Below are 20,843 nucleotides of genomic sequence, written 5' to 3' on the forward strand. Positions count from 1 at the left end.
CAATAAAGGAATTCTATACCCTTTTCTCTTCAAAGGCCTATATGTTAAAACTAGGGCTGTCAGTCGATTAAAATATTTAATCGCGATTAATCGCATGATTGTCCATAGTTAATCGCGATTAATCGCACATTTTTTATGTGTTCTAAATGTACCTTAGAGGAATATTTTTCAAGTTTTTAATACTCTTATCAACATATGAGTGGACAAATATGCTTTATGCTAATGTTTATTATCATTTGAACAATGACAACAATTCTCATGAATATTAAACACAACAACCTCTGAACATTACAAATATTCGCCTCAATTCAACCTGAACCTCTCTCATACAATAATACAATACAAATTGTGTGTGTGTGTGTGTGTGTGTGTGTGTGTGTGTGTGTGTGTGTGTGTGTGTGTGTGTGTGTGTGTGTGTGTGTGTGTGTGTGTGTGTGTGTGTGTGTGTGTGTGTGTGTGTGTGTGTGTGTGTGTGTGTGTGTGTGTGTGTGTGTGTGTGTGTGTGTGTGTGTGTGTGTGTGTGTGTGTGTGTGTGTGTGTGTGTGTGTGTGTGTGTGTGTGTGTGTGTGTGTGTGCGTGTGCGTGTGCGTGTCTTCAATAACTGCACAACCATGAAAGTATGACAGATGTGGAGTTGAGATCGTAATACAGGCAGAGATTGAAGATACGTGTGGTGACAGCGAGGTATAGGCCTATGCTCGAACGGGAGCTGCCTGGACGCTGCAATCATGTTGCGCAATATCCGTGCTGAGTGTGCTGACTTTTCGTACAATGTCCCACTGTCTGGCTTCCTGCATAAAGTCAAGTGCTCGGCGCAGTTGTGGCGAAATGTCGCTCCTCTGTTTTCATTTGAACAGCTCCTTATAGCCGTTAGCGCAGCTAGCTAGCACCAGATGCTAACAACAACAATGCACGTAAGGTCTCTCGCTCGTTCGCTCCGGCCACACATACACACACCCTCCCGGTCCTCCCAATAGCCAGCCGGTGAGCGTGGAAGTGTGGTCTGCCACAAGCGGGCGGCAGGAGCGGGGCTGTCAGCATCAGCTTGTAGATGGTATTGTAACGTTCCCAAGATGAGTCGGAGACAGGCTTGTAGTTATTAGGCTTTAATAACTAGTATTTGAAGACAGATGATAACAGGTCAAGTACACTTCGTGGGTTCTACCGCACACTCCACTCACACTAACACTAACTTCTACACATACCCATATATATAGCACTGTCTACTTCACAACTCCCCGCCCTCCCCCGTCCGCTCCACCAACCACAGGCCCGCACCTCAGCCACCATCACGGTGCAGCTCTATGATTGGCAGAGAGACGGGTGATGCCTAAGTGACACCCTAAGTAGCCTATCAGGATCGCTACACTACCCCCCAACTACAAAGTTCCTCGCCCACGAGGAACAAATAAAACTCAGCACAAACACTACCCTCATCCTCTCCAGTATTCTGCAGGGACCAACCCACTGACTGTCCAGTTTTGGGCACCGGCCTTTCTTCCGTTGTGGGCTGTAGACCCAGACCAGCTCCCCGGCCCGGAAATGCTGCCCTCTTGTCCTGGTGTCATAGTTCCGCTTCTGTCCACCTCGTCCAGTCTCAGCTCCATCTCCTTCAGTTCGCCTCCGAGTCTGAACCTCACAGAGTCCAGGGTCTGCTCCACCTCTGCCTTCATCGAGGCCTCTCTGTGTTGGGCGTTCTGCTCCATGATACTCCTCTCCGCTATAGCTACGCTTGCCTGCTTCTGGGACTCATCCAGCTGAGGTTTACAGGTATCCAACTCTGCTTCTGTCCTTTTCAGGTCTTCTAGAGTTTTCAAAGTCTCCAGTTGGGATTGTCCTAGCTTATTCTGGAGCTCGTTGTAACCTTGCTGCAGCGCCTTAGCGTCTCTACCCATCTTGCTGATCCTCTCCTGGTACTTGATGCAGTCCCTCTGCAGCTGCTTCTCCCTCAGCAGCTCCTCCTGCTTACCAGACTCTGCTTCTGCTCTCTCTCTCTGTGCTTGCCTCATGTCCTCCTCCAGCCTGGCGGCCCGGTCGCTCTCGCTCTGCGCCTCAGCCCGCTCCCTCGCCAACCGCTCCACCTCCCGCTGCAGCTCGGCCAAGTGCTCCCGGTTGTCCGCCGCCTCCTGCTGGTAGTCTGCGATGCTGCCATTGAGCTGGGACAGCTGGTTCGTCAGACGCTCCTCCAGGTTGTCCTTCTCGGCTTCCAGGCTCCTGAGCAGCTCTTTGAACTGCGCCTCCCTCTTGGCACCCTCCTCCACCAGGCTCCTTTCTCTCTCTTTGCCCTCTTGGAGGCACTTCTCCAGAGAGGCCACAAGGCTCTCCTTCTCTTTACTCTCCTGGAGATCTCGCTCAAGAGAGGCCAGCTCCGCTTTGAGTCTAGCCTCCTGTTGCTGCCGCAGTTCCCTCTCTGCATTGACAGCTGCTTCCATCTCCATCATTTTCTCCTCTAATAAAACTTGAACACTTTCAGTCATTTCGGTAACCCATACAGGCTTCTCCTCCACTCTGCAGCTCCTCACAGCCGGTGGTACCGGCGTTCCGTTGCTCCTCGCCGCTACACTCCACACAATCTCTCTCTCTACAGCCATCTCCAAGGCCGCCTGCAAGGACTGTGGATGCTGCAGCTGTACCCAACCCTCAAGTCCGCAGGGAGGAGAGCCCTGATGAATTGATCACGTGCCAGCTCACTCTGCACTCCGGGTGGCATGTGTGCATATGCCCGCCGCGTCAGGCTCTCCACGTCGTTAGCCAACGCACGCAGCGTCTCTCCAGACTTCCTACAGCGGTTACTCAATTAGTTCCGGAGCAGCTCTGGCGGGAAACACTGTCCAAACCGCCTCTTCAAAGCCCCCGCTAACGCTTCATAGCTGTGTCGGTCCTCAAGGCTAAGTAGTAGCAGACAAGCAGACATTGAGGCACAAAGCTAGCTGTAGTGCTTTAGTCTCTACTGACCACCCCCCGGCATGAGCAAGCAGTTCAAATTGGGCATGGAAAGCCTCCCAGTCTGCCTTACCCGAGAATTTGGGTGTTTTCACTGACCCGGCGGCGGCTGCTGCGGGTTGATGGGCGCCGCCATTGTTGTTTACCTCCAGCTTGGAAATGGCGTGAACTGCCGCAGAAGACAGAGACATTCCCGCGTCTCTAGCCATCCTCACCGCCGACGCTCTCAGGCGCTCTCTCACCTCCCGTGCACTCATGAACTCCTCTCTCATGTCCTTCGACCACCCGCATGCTCCATCTTCCTCTTCATCACTACTGTGTTCCTGCTTCACTCCCATCTTGCTGAACTTATCCATCCCCGCTAGCTTACCGGCTAGCTCCGTGACGCAGTTACGACTCTCGTCCGGATAGACGTCCCTTGTTCGAAAAGTTCACTTCTGACACCAATGTAACGTTCCCAAGATGAGTCGGAGACAGGCTTGTAGTTATTAGGCTTTAATAACTAGTATTTGAAGACAGATGATAACAGGTCAAGTACACTTCGTGGGTTCTACCGCACACTCCACTCACACTAACACTAACTTCTACACATACCCATATATATAGCACTGTCTACGTCACAACTCCCCGCCCTCCCCCGTCCGCTCCACCAACCACAGGCCCGCACCTCAGCCACCATCACGGTGCAGCTCTATGATTGGCAGAGAGACGGGTGATGCCTAAGTGACACCCTGAGTAGCCTATCAGGATCGCTACAGTATTTTAAACTCGATGCGCTCTGAAACTACGGGGCGGCCGAGGAAAAAAAATACATATGCGTTAATCACGTTAAAATAATTAGTGCCGTTAATTTTTTTTGCGTTAACGCGTTATTAACACGTTAACTTGACAGCCCTAGTTAAAACACATCAAAAGGTGCAGGTGTGGTTGTTCTTTCGTCTGTTACTCAATAACTGTCATTCCTTTCTCTTCCTGCCACAGGACAACACTGGGTTAAACATTCACAGGGTCTGAAAGTCCTTTCGGCCAACTCTGTTTTAAAGGCTACTTATTTACATATTTGTTTGGACGTTACTGATTAATGAGCAGACATTTCTCTTTAGGAGGACCAACAATAGCACAACGTAAGAACATCTTCATATATTCACTCAACTAAAACCCTTTTTCCATAATGTGAATGGCAGCTTTTGGATTGATAAACAAGCAGTGAGCGCCTGTCATATGTTAACTTGTGTTGTATAGAGCAGTGCCAACCATCTTCATTACTTGGCTAATCTTTTAAGACGATTTGTACATTTCCAATTCCACAAACTGTTCTTTGAAGTCAAAAGGGAGGCTGCATGTGACAGAAAAATGTCAATATTGGTGCATAATCTTCCAATACACCTATACAATATGACATACAGGAACATAACGCATGCAAGTGACAGTATATCACAGCTGCATTTAGTACTGGAATGAGTTTTCCCTGTCACAAATCAAAAGACTGCTCATTATTTTCACTTCATTCACCCTATCTTATATCCTGGCTTTGGGCAGCAGATAATGAGTATCGGTGCTTGCCTTCGTTAATACTTGCTGTTTGTACATGTCATTTTGAAGTGTTTAATAAATCAGTTGGCACACAACAGGCTGGCATGAGCACACAGTGCAGGAGGAGTGGCCATGGCTGTTGATTACATAAAGGAATGGTCAGAAAAAGGGAGAGGGGAACAGAGCGCCGCGGGAATCTGTGGGAATATCAACCATCCATCATTGTGTGTGTAAACCGAGTGTGTGAGCATTTTTGGCTGTATTTTGGATACTGTGAGAGCTTGTTTCTTTAAAACCTGAGTACTTCGGGTATGTAGTTTTCATGTTGTTTCTCTGGAACTAATGTTTTGGTTTGATGAAAATTGCTTTCATGAATGCTACAGTTTAGGTGCAGTCATTACGACTTGTGACTCATTCATTTTTCTTGTAATACCTGTGAAACCTCATCAAGGTGGAACAGTCCTCCTCCCCAGGCAGTTTCAGTATGAACGATAATCAGGTAAGAAGTAAAGAGAGCATTTGTACATTTTAATATATTCAACAGTTTACTCTTCACCTGAGAATTAAAATGATGTTTATCTTGTGTTTTCATTAAATGTTTGTATTCCTATCTCTTCACAGTACCAGGCCAGTCCCATCTATGACAATAGAGGCTTTCAACATGAGGAAAGAAGAACCCCATCAGAAGCCCCCCAACAGGGTCTCTACCCGTGCCGTCCACAAGAGATCCCCAGCTATGTTGCCGTTACTCCTAACACCATCAACACCCACCACTCTGCCCCCCCCGCAGCAGCACCTCAGCCCGCACAGAGGAATGGTAATACATGATGATATTTTGTCTCCAGCCTTTATGTGAAGCACTGTGTAAAACAAATCTGTGTACAAGAGAAAAATCCACTCAATTGCTTTTATTTTACAAACAGAAACCCCACCTTACTTAAAGCTTGATTAGGTCACTTTGATATGTTTTCTTACAAATAAAGGTTTAATTAATGAGCGATAGAACCCACTCCTGCTTCTGTTTTTAAATAAGATATTTGGCTGCTGCACTTTTGTTTTGTCTGGTACCATAAATGGTTTATGGCAGCAAACAAAGTCACTATAGAAAACATTAGAGGATAGAATTATTCAAATTTGCTCATGTAAATGTTGTTAAAGTTTCTGTAAACCCACTCATTGTTTTAGGTGTACTTTAGGTTTAATCTACATAAAAAACATCATCTTTTGAAGATATTCATAGTTTTCTGTGGAAACATCTGTGAAGTAAAAGTACAGTTTTTCCCTTTTAAATTGTCGTGGAGTAGTAAGTACTCAGAAAGAAAGTACTGTTTAGAAAATACTAGTATTTCAGATCCGTACCTAAAGTACTTGAGTAAATGTACGCAGTCATTTTCCACCACTGGAAACCATTAGAAAAGTATGACTAGGAGCACACAAGAGTCAGCTGACTTTAAGACTCTTCTCATTTCCTGCTGCTGTTTTATCATTTATTAAACATTGCTGTTATTCCTTAACCAAGACAATGACTTTACGAAGATGCATATGTGAGAATAAAAGGAGGGGCAACTGGTAAATGGTTGGATAGTCCCTTGGAATAATAAATAATAAAAAAGCTTTATCCCTGTAGCACTTTTTATAAACAGGGTGGAGCTTTAAGTGTTTTAACAGTTGTCTTGACAACACAAGACAAACAGAACATGAGACAATTATAAAACACAAGACAATTCAATTAAAGTCACATTTTAAAACATATAAGCACACATCATACATCATGTGTACAGTACATGATTCCAATAATACAAGAAGGTCCAATAGTCAAAATAATTAATACAATAAAAGAATCCAAAAGTTACAAACATGTAACCTGCTCAGTTAAAGTAAGAAAGAAATATGAAAAAATTAATACAATGAAAATAATATATGTTTTCATCTGTCATTTAGAAGTTGACTGACAGTTTGGGGGTGAAGTGGATAAAAGCCGCCTTCCCAATTTTATTTTAGGGGACTTCTGGAATATTTAGAAGCAGAGACATTAAAGGGTAGAGAATCATTTGTATAAGAGGGTGCCAGACTTAGAGCTTTGTATACCTTTTGAAGGAATTTAGTGCAGACTAATACAGGGGTATTCTCTTTTGTCTTTGTTTGTTCCGCTGTATTTGTAGACCTGTAGAAATGGCATTACAGTAGTCCAGTCGTTTGTACTTCCGATGAAAGCATGAGCTTTTCAGCATCTTGTTTGTTCACATTTCGAGGCATATTGGTGATATTTCTCAGGTGGGAGAAAGCTGATTCTCTTCCCTTGATTATATGACACACTTTATCCCCTGCTGGTGATACAGAGCGCACTCTCCAGGCTGTAGCAATATGATTGGAGTAGAAGCAGATCAATCTTATGATTCACTTTCTAGAAAATCACATCCCTTTCTAGCTTTGCTAAAGATTTCAAGCAAGCTCCACCCTACTGGATAAACAACTACAACCCCTGCCATTGATGCTGTGTTCAATATCAACACATTTGAACATTGAAAATGATGGCAGCCATAGACGAGTAATAAGCTGAAATAAAATATATCACCTGTTCTCAAATATATCCTCTCTTCAGCAAAAAGAAACAGAAGATGGTTATTAGGCTGCTATGATTACTGCTTGTGATGTTTAAGAAGGTGTTACAGTTTTAAAGTATGTACACATTAATTGAACGTTAAATGATAATATAGAATTTCAATCGAAACAAAAAGATGAAGGTGTCAAAATATGAGGTGTTCAAACGTCCAACTTTTGGTCAAAGGTTTGAATTCACATTAACATAATTGGGGTAGTGGCTTGAATTGATTGATGCTGTATTATGTGTTATACTGTATTTGAGATAGTCAGGTACAGTATGTGTTGTCTCTTCTGCAGAGCCGTATATCTACGTAAGTGTGAGTGTGCAAATCTTTAATAGCATGCATTTACATTTTGTTCACTTGTTAAGATTTATCACAGTACGTTCCTCTTGTCCCCCCTTGCAGGACAACAGAAGTGTCCCTTGAAGCGGGTCCTGTGTGGCTGTCTGTGTGGGCTCCTCCTCCTGGCCCTCGCCGGCATCCTGCTCTGGTACTTCTGTGAGTTCCGTCATTATATGAAATTCATTTTTACTCAAGTATTGTTACTTACTTACTGTAGAAAGAGACATTCAGCATTTGTATTACTTTTACTTTTGACACTAAAGGTTCATCAGGTTATAATACTTTTGTACTTAACTCAATGAACTCTTTGAATTCAGGCTTTTACTTGTAATGGAGTATTTCAAGTCAATAGTATTTCTACTTTTACTTAAATAAAGGATCTCAGTACTTTTTTACATGTTGTTATCATCTCATCAGATTCCTGTGTGCTTTATACTTGTGTGTGTGTGTGTGTGTGTGTGTGTGTGTGTGTGTGTGTGTGTGTGTGTGTGTGTGTGTGTGTGTGTGTGTGTGTGTGTGTGTGTGTGTGTGTGTGTGTGTGTGTGTGTGTGTGTGTGTGTGTGTTTGTTTGTTTGTTTGCAGTGTACTACCAGTGTTTACTGGGGAAGTCCTGCAGAAGTGGTGGAAGGTGTTTGAGCCACTCCCAGTGGTGTGATGGTGTACAGGACTGTTCTCATGGAGAGGATGAGTCTCAATGCTGTAAGACATTAAAATCATCACACATAAAGACATCCTGTCTGGCAGTATGGTGGTGGCTGAACAGAGTTGTCCTCTCTGATCCACAGTTCGTCTCCATGGGACTAACTTCCTGCTGGAGGGTTACTCCCCTGAGAGCCGCAGGTGGATGCCGGTGTGTGCTGAATCCTGGGACAACAACTATGGGAGAGCTGTGTGTGAGCATATTGGCTACAACAGGTGCTGTTTCTCTTCCTCCCCTCTGTTTAGTGCTTTATTTGTTCATATAATCCAATACATTTCAAGAAAGAAAATTCAATCCAATCCAAATGTAGAGTTGTTATGAAAGGGCTTTTAAATGGAACCTTCTTAACATTAAGAAATGAAATAAATGTTAAATGTTTGCTTGCCACTAAATAGAGTGGTGCAGGGATGATGTTTTTTTGTTTTGTTTGACCGACCAGGTAGTTAGCAAGGGCTCCCTCCACAAAAAGCAATGGGATTTTCCATTGGATTTTGGAATACTGAAAAGCTTATGATCCTTAAAACGTTTTGTCCTGTAGGATATTCTCCACACATCAGTTTATGATTTTGGAGGCGTAAATGCAATTGCCAGATATAAAAAGCCATGGCTAGGCTGTAAAGTAGTAAAGGAACTACAGCACGGTTAAAAGACTTAAAGTCAACACCGCTGAGCTCAAGGCGGCTAATATTCGGCATGATGTCTTTAAGTAGTCTCATTTAGTCACTTGTTAGTTCGGACATTTTCGTTGGACAAAATGTGAAAATCTCTTACGTTTTGAGGCTTATAACCAAGAACACGTGACTTCAATATAGGGAACCGGAAGTGGTAAAACACTAACTCATTTCAGGGTTTTAGGACTCTTTCCTACACCACTATATGACTAACACTGCAATTATACTATATCATACCTTATTTTCATATAACTGTACGTAGGAAAAGTAGCTTTGTTCTTCAAGCGCGCTTGTGCACAGTGTGGTCTAACGGCTGAATAAAAATCAGGACTTCTCGGTTTATAGCCATGAGCTATTATATTGCTGCGTGACAATATACATCCTAAATTAACAATTATTTAATATTTTCCTCATGTATACAGTACTTGTCGGTAAGGACAAATAAAACAACACATGATGCCATAACTTACCATTGAAAAGAAAACATATTTAAAGAATAGCAGCACTGTAAAGACCCACAACACACATTTCAAGGGAAACTTGAAAACTGCAATTCTTACATTGTGTGGATGTACACACATATTTGCTATAGGAGCTGTAGTCAGAGAGGACCCTCCATCATACACACATCGTATGACTTGACTGTGTTTGATCCCACCCCTCTGATCCTGTGTGCAGGCAGGACTATGTGTCCTACACTCAAACCAGCGCAGGTTCTCTGTCCTCCAGAGGATACATGAAGCTGCAGCCTGGAAGTAAATATGGAGCACCTATACACTCACAGCTCACTTTCAGGTACCCCCCCACCCTTCGCTGCATCATAACTGTGTACACAGGACACGCTGTGTACAGTCAGAACTCCTAAGTTAATGTTGAATATCTTATTTGGGATTTGAACATACATTTTTGTCACTCTTTCTTTTGCAGCTCATATTGCACAGCCAGAGTCAAACTTCAATGCATTGGTAAGCTATTGCTCTAGTTGTAACATAACTACACTACTGTAATTTGTGTTTAATTGAATGCTACCTCTCCACAGCTATTTTAATTCTGATATATTGCACATAATGAATTCATAGTAAATTGTCATATTCTTATTGTACTTTTTTCTTATTGTTTTAATTTAGGAATAATTGTAACTTTAAATGTATCTAACTTTACTGTGTTTATGTATGAACATTTACAAGGCAATGCTCATTTCTTGTTTCATTTATGTTATGTTTACGTTTGTTTTGTTTATGGCAATAAACCTGATTCTGATTCAATTAAGAGGTATGATCGAATCTCTTCGGAAAGTGGGATTTAGACAGCCACACAGGATAAGTGACCAAACCTCCGGTGGCCGATCCGTGCCAATGTGATAGGAAAGGCTGCAAACACAAAACGCTGCAAGAAGCTCACAACACAACGGAAACTGGGACATAACAAAGTTATGCACATTTGGGGATTTTACAGTTGATAATTTGTCACTGTTGGCATAGCGTTTTGTATTTGCAGCATTTCATGTATGCAGCGCTTTTAGTAGCTCGCGTAATGCTGTGCGTGTAATGTCAAGTTTGTGAAGATACTTCTTAATTTGCGTGTGTTTTTGGCACTTTTTTTGCATTGTTTTTGAAGCTGTAACCGATTTTTCAAATGGAAGTGTTTTGAGCCGTGGTAGTGTGTTTACACCTCTAAATACAAAAGTCTTTGAGAAAGGAATTTTACCTTTTTTTGGGGTTATCTTCAAACAATTTTCCTCCTACCTCAGAATGTGGAGTGAGTTCTGCCGACCCCAGTACTCGTATTGTGGGGGGGACAGAGGCAGTGAACGGGGCCTGGCCGTGGCAGGTCAGTCTGCAGATCAAAGGTTATCACCTCTGTGGAGGCTCCATCATCAGCCCGTACTGGATCCTCTCTGCTGCCCACTGCTTTCAAAGGTAAGCTTTTTATCTTATGTATTTTTTCACTATTTATAATTTACATTTTAAACATGTTGAAAAAAACGTTTTGAACATATTGATAATTGAAAAAGAAGAAAATTACCATGCGTGCACACACACAAAGACACACACAATACATGTTAGATAGCTAGCTAGTGTTAGCTAACTATAAAGTAGGCTAATGTGTTGATATATTATATTAACTTGCAAACACATGAATGTTGTTAAAATATATCAATTTGATGACATCAAATATTTTCTGAGGTAAAAGATTAAGATAATCAGACCGATAATACCGATCCCACTTAATCTCCCTCCATAAACACTCCTATTCCACAGCCTCAGTCACCCAAGGTTATCCCCAGAGAATAGTACTCGGCCCCATCCTCTTCATCATCTACGTCAGGGGTACTCAAACTTTTTTGTTAAAGGTCCACTTGTGAATTTTATACAAGGTCAATGGTCCGGATCAATGCCAGTAAAGTCCCCCCACCCCTGGAGCGGAGCAACGAAACTGAAATTAAGAAGCAGTTTCGGCGCGCTATGCATGGGGCCCCCTTGAGGGGGTTTCCCGACATGTCGTTGCAGTAAATTAAAGGGTGTTTCATGTTGTCGTTGCTGTGGACCTTCTTAATCTTTTTTTATCTTTTTTTTATTTTTTATTTATTTTGAAACGTTTATTCTGGTTTGTTTTGTGTTTGTATCTTTTATTTTAAATGTATTTATTTATTTTATGTTTTGTGATCTGAGCTGTGTGATTTTATGTATCTCTCTGTACAGCACTTTGGTCTGGAGGTTTTAAAGTGCTATATAAATAAAGTTGGATTGGATTGGATTAATCTACCTTATTTGGGGGCCCCCTTCTGGTCCAAGCACTTGCCTGTCGGTAAACGGCGCCCCTGTATACACACACACATTCAATACATACATACAGTATGATGGCTTGAACTAGTGGGAGAAATGGCACTGTTTGTCTGTAGCCAATGCCTTGAACCTCGGCAAAAATGGCATTAGAAGCATTAGAAAGTCAAAGTAAACTTGCGGTTAACTTGCGGTCTGCAATGCGTGTCACGCTCACGCACACAAGTAAATATATATGCACGTTCATTCTCACAACGCGTCAGACACAAGAAAATATACATTAAAGGGGACCTATCATGCAAAATACACTTTGTGATGTCTTTTATACATAAATATGTGTCCCCGGTGCGTCGGGGAACTCACGCAGCGTCAGAAAATAAAACCCTCTCTCTTTTCCCCCGTATCCAAATCCTTTAAAAACGGGTGTACAACGAGCAGATACAGATTTGCTGCCGATCTGACGTCAAATCGGCAGCGGACCCACAGAAAATTGCTATCAGATGTGTTTTGGACGTAATCTTGTCTTTGTTTACATTAGCAAGCCTCGCTAACACTCAGAGCTAACCTGTACTGGAGAGCACATGTGTTTAAAAAGCAGGAAATAAAAAAAGGAACTCACCTTGTGATAAACCTGCAAGAGAAAAAGCATTTGAGCTCCATACTGTTTCAGAAATAATCTTTGATGTGGATAAGATGGCGTTTTATCACAGCAGAATTTTACTTTATCTCCGGTAGAATTCTGATCAGGCATTAGCTCCGCCTCCTCTTTTTTTTTTTTTTAAAGCTAAGGACCCAAAATCCGCGTTTCTCTAACAGGGCTGCAAAAGAGGGGTTTGAGCAGTATGAGGCATGGCTACAAAGGGTGAACTGTTTGGTATTTTAAGCAAAAAACTTCACAGACATGTTTTGTATAGGTATGGCCCTACAATATATTTTTCCAATGTAGCATAATAGGTCCACTTTAATTTACATCATAATCAGAAATTCTTTCTTTTAAATGTTTTTAAATTTATAATGCGACACAGGGTTCGGTCCGGAGGGATTTGCAGTTCGGTCCGGATCCGGACCTTGGTCCGGAGTTTGAGAAGCCCTGATCTACATCCTCCCCTCGGCCCCTCAGAACCACCACAGCCGGTCTCTTATCCACCCCCAAGTCCAAACTCTGCAGCTCCCGGTAAAACAATGGGTACTAGTCGAGGGCCGGACTGGTTCAATGTTTATTGCAAAACGTATTGAAATGAACTTATTGCATATTTTAAACCAAGAACTAACAAAGCTTAAATTATTGCCCATAAAAACAACATTAAGCATTACATAATCAGTTGCATTAATTTCTTATGGCTCTATCTGCAGAGTCATTTCTTATGATTACATTTTTCCACAGGCCAACAACAGCTTCAAAAGAAAAAACCAAACATGCCCTGATGTCGCAAGAAAAAAAGTGCAGAAGGAAACATCCATTGAAACTCAAGCGGTTTCTCAATACTCTAATTTCCCCTCCTCGACTCCTCGGTCCTCCGGTAGTGACCCGGAAATGGATTTCAGCGCGCCATGTTGAAGGACATCTCATTTATCTGAATGCACATCGAGGACCGAGCATCGAGGAGGCTCTCTGGAGGAGCTCTAACCGAGGAGACACTGATGGGTCCTTCACGGCTCCTCCGCGGACGCATTTCCGGGAACGGTGGAGGCGTGACGCACGGCCGGACTTCTCTCAGCCAATGACAGCTCTGCATGCATCCCCTGGATATTATTTTAGAAACTGCTTTCATCGCGACGCGATGTTTACAGTGAGAACAGCTGTGAGGTCCGTGCAGAAAGCAGAGTAGTGTGTATAATATATATCACTCAGTATAACAGGCCCACATTACTCTATGTATTTGTATGCTTTAGTTTAGTAGATATCTACAAACAAAGAGTCGATATTTTTCTAAGACCATTTAGTGCTTCACATAATAAAATACACAACGGCTGTAGCCTGATTATGCTTTAGGAGCTGTAGGTGTGTGTGTGATACAGTGCGTAGGTGTGTGTTGTACAGTGCGTAGATGCGGCGGACAGACGGGTCTCAGTTGGTTTGGTGTCCTATGCTTACTTTTACTTGTAAATACAACTTTTGGCCCGTAATTTCAATTCCCCATTTCAGCGAGGGGGGGGGGGGGACATATCCAGTCTCTGATTGTGTTACGTTATTATGAGAGTGCTCTCATACTTATTTGATTATGAAATTGTATATATTTATATATATATATATATATATATGTGTGTGTATATGTCCGCATCTGTAGCCTGTTATTGTCTCATTATACCGCACTGTCAATGAATTAAAAGTAAATATATAAGTCGTCATGAACACATCTGTCCATCAGACAGAGGGCTGCTGTGCCTCCTGTCATCATTAATGGACGTCTCTTTAAAATGACCGCTCAGAGGAGAGGAGTTCTCGTTTCTCTAACCGCCTACTGCTTCCCCTCCTCTCTCCTCGGTTCCCCTCCTCAGTCCTCCGCTCGCATCTCCTGTGGGCGGGACTAAGTATCGAGGATAGGAGTCCAGGAAAGGAGTCGAGGAGGGGAAATTAGAGTATTGAGAAACCTCTTCAGTGTGCTGCTCTGTGATGCTAGTTCAAGCCAGATACTTGGCATCTCATCTTGGGTGCAAGTTCATCAATGTTTGGGGTCAGGCTCTGAGCTGAGGAAATCCTCAGGATTGAGTAGCCTCATCCCAATACCCCTCCTCGACTCCTCCTTTCCCTCACTCGCTTCCCTTCCTTGCGTCTTAGCTCCGTCTCCGTAAGATGTGAGCGAGAGACACGAGGACAGAGGAGTCCTCAGGTATTAATTGGGATGTCCTCGTTCACTCAAACGTCACTTTTAAACGACGTCTGTTAATGATGACATGTGCACAGCTGTATCCCCTCTCATCGGGCTTAACTGAATAACCCTTTAGAACCGGCCCATTTGTGGTTAAATATTTATTTAAATGAATTAATCTTTCTCTTGTTAGTCAAGGAATTCAATGTATGATGGTTGGTCCTGCTTTTGTGTTCCGTTTTGGTGTAAAATGTAGCCTACATTTAAATAAAAATATAATTATAGTAATGTGAAAGCCTTTTAGAAATGAATTGCACATAATAATTCTCACGGAGCTGTGAGCACTTATACATGTATGTGACGCTTTTCCACTCATCTTCCAGTTGTTGGTTTTCCTCTGTTGAAATCGACCAGCTGTGAAGGTGGGGGCGGGGCTTTTATACGCGAGTAGTGAAAACACTTCCGCATAGTCTGCTCGCGTGTATCCTCCCTTTCGTCTCCTCCCGCACCCCTCCTCCCTCACCCCTCCTCGACTCCTCCGTGTGCATTTCAGCTGTTGGGACGTCCTTCAAAATGGCGTGTCTTGATCGATTTCCGGGTCAAGTCCCGGAGGAGGGGAAGAGAGGAGTCGAGGAGGGGTATTGGGATGAGGCTAGTGAAAGTTTGCGTGCAATATACCGGCGGGCCAGATCTAATAGTTAGAAATTATCCTGCGGGCCGAAATTAAATCCACCAAGGGCCTGATTTCAATTTAAAAAATGTCACATGTGTTACTGTATAGACACTCTCCTTATCTTTGACTTTTTTTAACCTCATGGCAGGTACTCCTTTCCTGGGGAGTGGTTGGTATACTCTGGTGATGTCAGCCTCTTGCAGATGCACTTTGGCTCTGGCAAAACAGTTGACAAAATTATAAGCCATGAGAAATTCAACACAAAAACGAATGACAATGACATTGCTCTGCTAAAGCTTGTCAGACCCCTGTCATTTACAAGTAAGTACTTGCCAGCAGAAGTCATATTACTTTATTAAATGATATTTTGAACTGTCAGCATTGATGAGCAAAACCACAACCCTTCACATGGACATGATTGTGTCTCAGGAACGGTGAAGCCAGTGTGTCTCCCCAACGTTGGCGTGGACCTCTCCGAACATCCAGCCTGGATCACAGGTTGGGGAGCCTTGAGATCATCTGGTGAGGCTCTATGTCCAACACTCTATTTTTAATGTTTTTTTTAAACTACTTAATCAGTTTTTCATATCAAACTTGCAACAACATAAATGATTGAGCATTCATGACAAAAGTTGTCATTGTGATTATTCATTTCTCTAAGGGCACACCCCTGACAGACTGAACCAGGCCCAGGTCGCCATCTACAGCAGAGAGAACTGTAACAGGCCCCAGGTGTTGGAGGGACAAATCACTCGGACCATGATCTGTGCCGGAAAACTGCAGGGAGGAGTGGACACATGTCAGGTAAGTGACACACACACACACACACCACACACACGCACACACACACCACACACACACACACACACACACACACACACACACACACACACACACAACACACACACACACACACACACACACACACACACATACACACACACACACACCACACACACACACACACACACACACACACACACAATATGTAGAATATAAGGAACATCCTGTCACAAAACTATGCAGAAAACTTGTTCATTCATGTATTACTTCAAGGCTGGATGCTTGCAATTTCTTACTGTCATTCTGTCCCAAAACATCTTTCCAGAATGCTGCAGTATTTATATTGACAGGAACAAGAAAAAAACAAATGTATTACTTCCATGTTAGCCGCTCTGCACTGGCTTTCAACAGAAATCCAGCCTCCTAGACTAAAAAGCCCTTAATGGTCACGCCCCTTACCTTAAAGAGCTAGTTCCTCATAATCCCACTTACAGTAGCATTCCCAGAGTCTCTAAAACAGGAGCCAGAGCTCCCAGCTTAGGTTCTGGAGGAAAACACCCTCTCCCCATTTAAGACAAGACTTGAGACTTCTCTTTTGATCAAGCTTATAGTTAGGGCTGGCTCAGCCTCCTGGATCTTTTATTTCATACTCTCACATAATTATTTCCTAATTTGGGTTGTTTATTTTGTGATTTTATTGTGTTTTTTTCCAATAAATGAAATACAATTCATTTTATTACAAGTTCCATAATTTTTCCGTATTTGAGATATGTAAAAAAGACGTCCCAACAAGCTATCTGAAGATTTTAGAATATAGGACACTACACAAGTATCTATAATATATCTTTCTAACACATCTAGAATCAGAGATAGTTCATTTATTACCTAATCATTTCAAGCTAACACTAACATACCCTCAAATCTAAACTAATCCAACTAAATGGTCCCACAACATTTATATCTGTCTTGTATGATGATGATCTATATACACTGTAAAGGCCCCTGAGATACATGTATTTTTGTTGATTTAAGACACAAACACCTGAGAGTCTTCCTCCTGTGCCCTACAGGGGGACAGTGGGGGGCCCCTGGTGGTCAAGGAAGCCAATGTATGGTGGCTGGTGGGGGACACTAGCTGGGGGATTGGATGTGCTTTGAGGAACAAACCGGGAGTCTACGGAAACGTTTCCTACTTCATCAACTGGGTATATGAGCAAATGCAGGTAAATGATAATGCAATAAAAATGTAATTTTCTGCTCTGTACAAACATAAATATCATTTCCCAAATGCATGCTTTCTCAACTATTTATTTTAGTTTATTAGGTAGTTAAAAAGACTCATAATACATTTAAACTTGGGGTTCATATTTTGAATTACATTTTCTCTCCCCAGAATGAGTGACTGATTTCTCTGAAGAGGAGCTTCTGTCAATAATCTACGTTACTTACTTCATCACACACTTTGCACTTTAAATCTCAGAGGACTTATTGATCAGGAAGAATTTTGTAAAAAACAAAACAAAGGATTGTACAAATTAACAGATCTATAGTTTCATCATTTTATAAATGTGTTAAAAGTACAAATGTAATGCTTGCATTTGAACAAAAATCCAGTTATTTACATGTTGTAATAAAACACATTTTGCATAAAGAGCTGAGTTTAATTTGTGAGAAATGCCATGTAGAGACAACTCAGAGACTTTCTAAGAAAAATAACTATTTACAGCCGGATGTTATTATCCTCTTGTGTGTGTCATATTTCCAGTTTAATGACATGGGTGCGCCTTCCTAGGCAGTTATCAGCAATCAGAAATGGGACTTTGCCAGAACAATATTTGTAGGGAAGTCGGTTACTGTGTCACGGACAAAGAACAATAAAGTCTGTACTATCAATGTGATCATACTCATAGTCATGCGCTGTCACTCAAACAATTTCCTTAATCTTTTATCTATCTATTTTATTTATGGTTTGTTCTTTCGTACTTTGACCAGTCTACAAAAAGGTCCCTCATTATATCATGGTTCATATGCGTGATCTGCACTACTTCTCACCAGGGTTTGTAAAGTTGTACTGAGCTCTACCAGAGGTGTTTGAGCTCTCTCACCTCTCATGACTTGGAATATATTATTTATATATAGCACATTTTAACATAAGGCAATTGAAAAATGCTTTACAAAAAAACAACACAAGAAAACAAACACTTAAGATAAAGTACTTAAAAGCCAGGAGAATACAAATTAAAACAAGATAAAGTTGATACAGGTAAAAATACAATAATTAAAGTTACAGTGCAGTGTAAGATGAAGGTTATGTGCATAAAGAGTCTTTGACTATGAGCGCCAAATGCTTTCCCTGCCTGGCTGCAAATGAACACTACAGAACATTTCGTTTAATAGACGTCAGGAAGTCTTTTTGTGGCACGTCACTGAGACAAAGGAAACAGTGGATAAATATATAATCTAAAATGTATCATGCCCTGGGTGTGCTACTTTATGATTTATGAGTCATATACCATCATGTTGAAACACGATGGTGTAGAAAAAGAGATCAAATAGAGAGCCATTTAGAAATAAGTAAGATAATTAATACCAGAGGAGTGTGTACATAGGCCCTGTACGACATGCAGAGAACAGATCAAATCCCCTGACAGACTCACACACTTTGATGATGTCCTCATCTGATAATGATGTTTCATATTTTTTAGAAGCAAAGTAACATTACTCAAAGTATATGTCGGACCCAACTTATGTAAAGTATGTTTTACATCTCCTCAACAATGGTCTGAATCAGGGGCGGCGGGTACTGTAGGCTAGGGAAGGCTAAGCCTTCCCAAATATTTTTGTCACTGCATCCTGGTAAAATAAAAATATAATGTGCTTCACATAATAAAATACACAACGGCTGTAGCCTGATTATGCTTTAGGAGCTGTAGGTGTGTGTGGTACAGTGTGTAGGTGTGTGTGTGGTAGGCCTACAGTGTGTAGATGTGTGTGTGTTGTACAGTGCGTAGATGCGGCGGACAGACAGGTCTCAGTTGGTTTGGTGTCCTATGCTTACTTTTAATACTTGTAAATACAACTTTTGGCCCGTAATTTCAATTCCCCATTTCAGCGACCGGAGAGAGGGGGGGGGATATATCCAGTCTCTGATTGTGTTACGTTATTATGAGAGTGCTCTCATACTTATTTGATTCTGAAATTGTATTTATATAAATATATGTGTGTGTGTATATGTCCGCATCTGTAACCTGTTATTGTCTCATTATACCGCACTGCCAATTAATTAAAAGTAAATATATAAGTCGTCATGAACACATCTGTCCATCAGACAGAGGGCTGCTGTGCCTCCTGTCATCATTAATGGACGTCTCTTTAAAATGACCGCTCAGAGGAGAGGAGTTCTCATTTCTCTAACCGCCTGATGCTTCCCCTCCTCTCTCCTCGGTTCCCCTCCTCAGTCCTCCGCTCGCATCTCCTGTACTAAGTCTCGAGGATAGGAGTCGAGGAGGGGAAATTAGAGTATTGATCAACCTCTAGAGAGAAGACAGAGGGGAGGAGGAGAAAGCAAAACACCTAAACCATAATAGCCGGAGCGATGTCCTGTTCATGAATAACTCTTTGTATTCTTCCAGTGTCTGCCCCTGACCTTGCTACTCTGTATTGCAGGCTAAAACTTTCTTATGTGACTTTTCCCTTTGTTTCCTATCCAATCCATCAAACCTTAGGATTGGTGATTTTGTCTATTTATTCCAAACGCACATCAACATAAAATGAGCACAATAAGCTTATAATGTAATAATAAGAATCAGTCTTTCGGCACATGCAGTCAAACGACGAATACGCCTTTTTTTACGAGTGGGAAAAAAGTCTGTCACTCAGGGAAAGATCCATTATACTATATATAATCCAGGGGGCGGTATTGCGCCTAAAAGCTGTTTGCCAGCCGCCCTTAAACAACAAATGAAGAACAAGAAGAAAACACAACAAAACGAACAAAATACAAGAAGAAGAAAAGTTAGTTTGGTGATTTCAGATAACACACAGGAGCTAGAACCCACCTGCTTCCTTATAGTACTACTACTGCAATTTATTAACACCTAATCTATATTAAAATATCTAATAGATCTATTTCAGAAACTTGTGCATATAATTATTTTCTTGAGTCAAAACATTATTAGGATCTGTGAAGTTCTGCCACATAATTCATAATTCATTATATTCATTTATCTTCAATTCTGGTCTATTTAAAGAAAAATGTTTAACAGTGTGTGGAACTATGGGTGTCCGAACATGTAACAATCACTCCTTCCTTTATCAAGGATTTTAAAACAGAAGTAATTTCATCAATGGTTTGTAGTTGAATTTAGGAGCTTTCACTATGGCAGGTATATTTTTATAAATAACTTCTCTAAATTTCAGCTCATCACTTATTAAATGGATGTCCATTGGAAGGTGGTGACTTCTTGTCTTTTAAACTCATAATCTGGTGCCGTGCACTCCCTTTGAAGCTGCAAGTAAGATTTTTTTTTTTTAAACAACCATGGTTCGTACGGTCATTGAAAACCTGGAAAAGTCATGGGAATTCAAAATGCAAATTCCAGGCCCTGGAAAAGTTTTGGAAAAGTCATGGAAATATAATTAAAGTTGCATCAAATATAATTTATATTTTAATTGCCAAAATAGTAATACTATAATGATAATAAATACTGTATTGTATAGTAACCTAATGAAACGTAAAATGGCGTAAAATACATTTAACTGTCGCAGTATTTCGCGGGTGAGAGATGTTTACAATCACGCCCCCTCTAACCTACAGTTGCTTAAGCCTGTAGAAGCTAGTAAGCTATACTATTTGATATAATGCTGCCAAGATGCCAGGGAAGTGCAGTTTCAACAACGTATGGCTTCTCAAGGATAAGTACCAATTGTGGCTATCAAAAGACACTGACCCAAGACGTGCTAAATAATAATAATAATAATAATAATAATAATAATAATA

General features: G+C 41.6%; 1 protein-coding gene across 5 annotated transcripts; it reads left to right on the forward strand.

Annotated features, from left to right (window-relative positions):
• The first annotated feature begins 3,983 nt into the window (after positions 1–3,983).
• Positions 3,984–17,648, forward strand: tmprss2 (transmembrane serine protease 2). Of its 5 annotated transcripts, none has more exons than XM_034226845.1 (14): positions 3,984–4,067; positions 4,928–4,975; positions 5,098–5,293; positions 7,488–7,580; positions 8,007–8,123; positions 8,210–8,339; positions 9,474–9,590; positions 9,723–9,760; positions 10,546–10,714; positions 15,210–15,382; positions 15,491–15,583; positions 15,723–15,865; positions 16,915–17,067; positions 17,238–17,646. In XM_034226845.1, exons 2-14 carry the CDS (start codon positions 4,961–4,963, stop codon positions 17,244–17,246), a joined length of 1,446 nt encoding a protein of 481 aa, XP_034082736.1. In that variant the 5' UTR covers positions 3,984–4,067; positions 4,928–4,960; the 3' UTR covers positions 17,247–17,646. The 5 variants fall into 5 exon arrangements, with proteins under 5 accessions (XP_034082736.1, XP_034082731.1, XP_034082733.1 ...); XM_034226840.1 differs by lacking the exon at positions 3,984–4,067 and adding an exon at positions 4,653–4,785; XM_034226842.1 differs by lacking the exon at positions 3,984–4,067 and adding an exon at positions 4,663–4,700 and having other exon boundaries at positions 17,238–17,648.
• The last annotated feature ends 3,195 nt before the right edge of the window (positions 17,649–20,843 follow it).

The sequence above is a fragment of the Gymnodraco acuticeps genome, unplaced genomic scaffold, assembly GCF_902827175.1.
Source record: "Gymnodraco acuticeps unplaced genomic scaffold, fGymAcu1.1, whole genome shotgun sequence".
Lineage (NCBI taxonomy): Eukaryota > Metazoa > Chordata > Actinopteri > Perciformes > Bathydraconidae > Gymnodraco > Gymnodraco acuticeps.